Below are 6,000 nucleotides of genomic sequence, written 5' to 3' on the forward strand. Positions count from 1 at the left end.
ACATGTGGAAAAATGCTGGAAGTGGGACATCACTGTTAATAGTCTTCCTAGTCACTGCAGCAAACACTTCAAATAAAGCCTTGAAGTTGGCTCCTAGATGGGACCCACCCAGTAAAGCTTGGTGATGGATATGAGCTAGACAGGTTATATGCTTACCATCTACATGAGCAATATAGTTCAGTGCATTAAAGGAGGCATTACTAACTTCAGTGACCAGCTCAACATTGTCCCACTGAAGCAAAGAGCTGGGTGCAACCAGGGCTCCTTTTTAAGGCCCAGATACCATGACATTATTGGCTTAACCAGACTCAATCTAGGCAGCATAGTTTGGGACAGTGACTCTGATCTGAGGAAGCAACCACAGATATTACACTGGGATTCACCAGGCACATGTACTAGACCATAATTAGTTAATAATACTTAATAATAATCTGCCAAGTCTTGTAAGTGTTAATATGTTCTTTCTCAATCTTTTTAGGCTGTATTTGCAAAGTGAGGGGTCAATAAAATGGAAAAACATAGCAAAGTACAACGCAGTGGTGAGTAGCTTCCATGGGTATATTTGAAGAATCCACCTACTGCAGTAGGACATCTGATGGCCCTTTAGCAGCAATGCAGCAGTGGAAAATTAGAGCCCAGTTGTAATCCAACAAAAGTATGTCTTCCACACTTGATGACAAATCATGCATGCCAGTGTGGGGCGGACAAGGATTTCTTAGCCTTTTTGTAGTGCTTGTCAGCAGGTTCTGACTTTGGGTATAACCATGCAAAACACTCCTCCTTTTGTGAGACTTGTAAATCCCATGCATTAGAAACAAAATTAGATAAAGTTCAGAAATTAGGGAAGACCAAATATACCTCAGTGAGCTCTATCTAGTTGTGGAGGTACTGCTAGCAGGGAAGCAGTTAGCTTTTTAAATGAATTCACAAAAACTGCCTGGGGAAAAAAGCTATAGCTCCAAAGTGAAGCTGTCACAGCTCTGGTTAGATCTGAGAGCGCTTGCTAGCACCTCGGTAGTAAGCTAGGGAAGACCCAGCTGGAGCTTCATGAGGCCCTCTCTAGGTATAGGTAGAAAGTAAGAGCATAGATTAAATAGGAAATTGGACAACAGCAACCCAAGGCTTTATTAAGTGTATTTATCTTGGGGATCCAGTAAAAGCTGTGCTCAACCAGGTACACAGATTTGCTACTACTAGTAGAACCAAAGAGCAATAATTACCTTCTTTTCTAAGGTATCAAAGCAAGGTGGCTATTGTCCAACAGGACTAGTGTCTAGCTCTGCAAATAAACAGGATTGTAGAATCTGTGTTTTAAGACTTGCTTGAAGCAGAAAGGCTGGCAAACATAGACGCTGATGTGGTTACAAGTGAGTGGAATACCATGGGGAAAATGGGATAGGTTTTCCCATGCTAGTCTGCCAGGTAGTGAGCCAACTGTTAGATAAATATAAAGTCATTCAAGCTAGTAATGTTAGTGCTAGCAATAGAACTCTATGGAACCATCAGTTAACCACACTGCAAGACAGCCAACTTCTAAATTATTGTTTTAAGTTAAATGGGTTAAGATTAGGGTTAGGGTTAAAACATTAAAAAGTTAACACATTAAAAAGTGGCTTATCTGAATGTTTACAACCATCAATACATAAGGAATAAATTAGTGATTTGAGAAAACTAAACATTTACATAAGGTTATTGCACATATAGAGTTTTTTAATGAAAGAAAAAGGAGGAAGGATTGGTGATACCATTTTTTTTCATCTATTGTATTAAACAGTGTTTAATTTGTGCTGCACCCTGCCAGAATCAGACCTCTCATATTTGGAGTACCTGATTATTTATGTCAATCCAACACTTTCTGTTTGTTTGTTTATTTGTTTTTGTTTTTTTTATTATTACATTTTTATTAAATTATACTTATTTGTGTGCAACCTCCTCTCCAAAACCCAACTGGCTCATGTTCTTTGGTACCTTCAATCTCCTAGCATAACAGGTAAGCACAATTCTAAAAGCATGTTCAGTTGTTCAAAATATTTCAATTATATTATTACCAGGTAAAATGAGCTCATCAATGACCCATAGGTGAAATTATGAATGATACTTAATCACAGCTCTTTGACCTTTAGAAATAAATGTAGATAAACATCTTGCAGCATATATGCTTATAGAAATTTAAGATGACAAGTGTCGAAGGCACTGGCTTAATGTTAGTCTTCTATAAAAAGTTAAACTAAAAAAAAGGTTCAAACACAATTTAACAAATTGTGAGGTCAGGTTTAAAAGGAAGATGAAATCTCATGTGTCCAACAACTACAAGCTTAAGCTCACATGTCTTTTGAGCTTAAATTTATAGTTGGACAATACCACAATTTTTCAAGCTAACTGAACTCTAGAATTTAAAAAAATAAAATAAATCAAGTTCCATCTGAGAAAACTAGTGGTAAGAGTCCATGCTAGGAAAGACAGTGCCTTCACAGCCTATAAAGAATAGAATAAGGTGACCAAGTTACCAAGTTCTACACAATCTGGTTGTACACAATTCAGGAGAAGGGGAGGAAGGACTACATCTCCCATATGAGCAAGGTATTTGTATTACTGGTGGTGTCACATGACAGGTTAATGCGTGACTTTGTTGACATGATATTTCCAGCTGCGTGCAGGAGAACGAGGACTTCCCAGTATGCTTCACACTTCAAGTGATGGTCAATAAAAATGCCACATAACTACAGCTAAACTACAATAGTCGTACTGTTGCCACTACTGATCAGGACAAGAAGTAAACTTAATGGAATTACCATGTAATAGAATTTGTTTGTTTTGTAGAGAATAGTAAAAATAAACAAAGAGTAGGTATGTCCAAACTTTTTACTGGTAGCTTATGTTAAGAACATTAAGCATAGCATTATTTCATTGATTGAGCAAGACTATTTCAAAAAGCTCCTTAGATTATGTTCTTTTTAATTTCCTTGCTCTTAATCAGACTCATCAGCCTGAGGTCAAACAAACTGTTCCAGGTCCCTTAAGTCACTTTTTTAACATAGGTTCTGTCAGTTACTCTCTCTGACCAGTCAATTTCTCATCTGTTTAAATTTCCCTGAAGCAGAGTGTTCTCCGCAATGCTTTATTTCACTTGAATAGAAATTGACCACTTCTTCCCAACAAAGCTTTTACATTGATCCACAGGGAAGGGTTAACAAAACATAATTAGTAGTAAGAGACTTAAAACATTTCTTACCTTTCCTACGTAAAGAGGGTCAGTTCCGGTGTATTCCTCCAGTACAAAGAACTGATTCCACACCCAGTTTCTTTTCTGTCTTTGTAGGGCTTCCCAAGAGCCTCCGGGGACCTTCCGGGGTTGAGGTGTGGCACTGACACTGGAGCTCCACCCCCAGAAACTCAAGTCCACTAGGGGGAGCAGTAGAACTGCCACATAGATTATACTACACATGAGGGTGCCGCGAAAAAACATCTGGGAGCTCCGTTTAAAAAAAAAAAAAAAAAAAAAAAAAGTACACAAATGGTGAAATAGCAGAACTTGTCTGAGCTCTCAGCTGGCTGAAAGCTGTCTCTTTTCAACTGAGCAGAGTGAAAAAAGGGGGGAAGTAGGAAAAAATTAGGCAATGAGAAAGTAAGTGAAAAGGAAAAATGCAGACTTCACAGTTTGTGTAGCCGTTGCTTCTGGTGTTTGTATGACAAACTCCTTAGGCATTGAAGAACAATGAGTTTCACATTGAGAGAAGCACAGATGTCATGAAGGAACTCAGTTCTGTCTTCACAGAAGAAGAAGAAGAGGAACAGACACCTATCAGAATGAAGAGGGGGAGTCACGTTAGGGAGTATGTGAGTAAAAGAGAAAGAAACAGACAGAGAGAGACAGAGAGAGAGAGAGAGAGAGAGAGAGAGAGAGAGAGAGAGAGAGAGAAGGAAGAGAGAAAAGCTGGCATCAGCAGAATTATCCTGACAAATGCAGTCACTTTACCTAGCACATATTAAGTATAATGCATTGATAATGAGAAGTGAGCAGGAGGAAGAGGTTGACCAGGTCACCAATGAAAACAGAGCAAACTGAGTGAAATAATACTGCCTATGGTGTGAATGAACAGGCCACATTCAAAACAAACACAGAAGGAAGCTCATAGTCAGGAGTATTAAAAAGAATTATGCAAATTGGACAATAGGACTCCAGAATTTTTTTAATCACTTAAAATGTGTTATGAATACTAATACTTCCAAGTAGTAATCAATCTAAAATTATGAACAAGGCCCATTGCTCTGTGAATAACTTCCTACTTAAAGCAGCTATTAAGTGCCTACAGTCAGAATATACAGTGGTGTGAAAAAGTGTTTGCCCCCTTCTTGATATCTTATTTTTTGCAGGTTTCAGACTTAAATGTTTCAGATCAAACAAATTTAAATATTAGATAAAGATAACACAAGTAAACACAAAATTCAGTTTTGAAATGAAGGTTATTATTAAGGGGGGGAGGGGGGGAATCCAAACCTACATGGCCCTGTGTGAAAAGTGATTGCCCTCTAAACTTAACTGATTGGGCCACCTTTAGCAGCAACAACTGCGTTTGCGATAACTGGCAATGAGTCTTTTACAGCACTGTGGAGGAATGTTGGCCCTCTCATCTTTGCAGAATTGTTGTAATTCTGCCACATTGGAGGGTTTTTGAGTATGAACCACCTTTTTAAGGTCATGCCACAGCATCTCAATCAGATTCGGGTCAGGACTTTGACTAGGCCACTCCAAAGTCTTCATTTTCTTTTTCTTATGCCATTCAGAGGTGGACTTGCTGGTGTGTTTTGGATCATTGTCCTGCTGCAGAACCCAAGTGCGCTTCAGCTTGAATTCACAAACAGATGGCCAGACATTCTCCTTCAGGATTTTTTGGTAGACAGCAAAATTCATGGTTTCCTTTACCACAGCAAGTCTTCCAGATCCTGACACAGCAAAACAGCCCCAGACCATAACACTACCACCACCATATTTTACTGTTGGCATGATGTTCTTTTTCTGAAATGCTGTATTACTTTTACGCCACATGTAATGGGAAATACACCTTCCAAAAAGTTCAACTTTTGTCTCCTCAGCCCACAGAGTATTTACCCAAAGGTCTTGGGGATCATCAAGATGTTTTCTGGCAAAACTGAGACAAGTCTTTATGTTCTTTTAGCTCAGCAGTTGTTTTCATCTTGGATCTCTTCCATGCAGGCCATTTTTGCCCAGTCTCTTTCTTATGGTGACGTCATGAACACTGACCTTAACTGAGGCAAAAGAGGCCTGCAGTTCTTTGGATGTTGTTGTGGGGTCTTTGTGACCTCTTGGATGCGTCGTCATTGCTCTTGGGGTAATTTTGGTCGGCCAGCCACTCCTGAGGAGGTTTACCACTGTTCCATATTTTCGCCATTTGTGGTTAATGGCTCTCACTGTGGTTTGCTGGAGTCCCAAGGCTTTAGAAATGGTTTTATAACCTTTCTGGATTGATAGATCTCAATTACTTTGTATTTCATTTGTTCCTGAATTTCTTTGGCTCACCACATGATGTCTAGGATCTTTTGGTCTACTTCACTTTGTCAGGCAGGTCCTATTTAAGTGATTTCTTGATTGAGAATAGGTGTGGCTAGAGAAATTGAACTCAGCTTTCCAAAGATGTGATAAACCATAGTTAATTTATGTTTTAACAGGGGAGGCAATCACTTTTTCACACAGGGGTATGTAGATTTGGATTTTTTCCCCCTTAAAAATAAAAACCTTCATTTAAAAACTGCATTTTTTTGTTTACTTTTGTTATTTCTGTCTAATATTTACATTTGTTTGATGATCTGAAACATTTAATTGTGACAGACATGCAAAAAAATAAGATATCAGGAAGGGGGCAAACACTTTTTCACATCACTGTAAGTGAAAGGATATGGTATCTGGAAAGTGATATTTCAAAATATTTTACACTGTCCTGTAAGAATCAAAGGTATACCAAAATGAACTAATACTCTAGG

General features: G+C 38.5%; 1 protein-coding gene across 1 annotated transcript in view; it reads right to left on the bottom strand.

The window, feature by feature from the left end:
- Positions 1 to 3,470, bottom strand: part of LOC113582408 (cadherin-7) — a 70,192-nt gene extending 66,722 nt beyond the window's left edge. The window contains exon 1 of the mRNA XM_081718952.1: positions 3,233 to 3,470. Within this exon, the coding sequence (XP_081575078.1) occupies positions 3,233 to 3,466 (234 nt within the window). The 5' untranslated portion in view covers positions 3,467 to 3,470. The remainder of the gene's footprint in view (positions 1 to 3,232) is intronic.
- Between the last annotated feature and the right edge of the window lie 2,530 nt (positions 3,471 to 6,000).

Source organism: Electrophorus electricus, chromosome 1, assembly GCF_041902795.1.
Source record: "Electrophorus electricus isolate QZ-2024a chromosome 1, ASM4190279v1, whole genome shotgun sequence".
In the NCBI taxonomy this organism is placed as follows: domain Eukaryota; kingdom Metazoa; phylum Chordata; class Actinopteri; order Gymnotiformes; family Gymnotidae; genus Electrophorus; species Electrophorus electricus.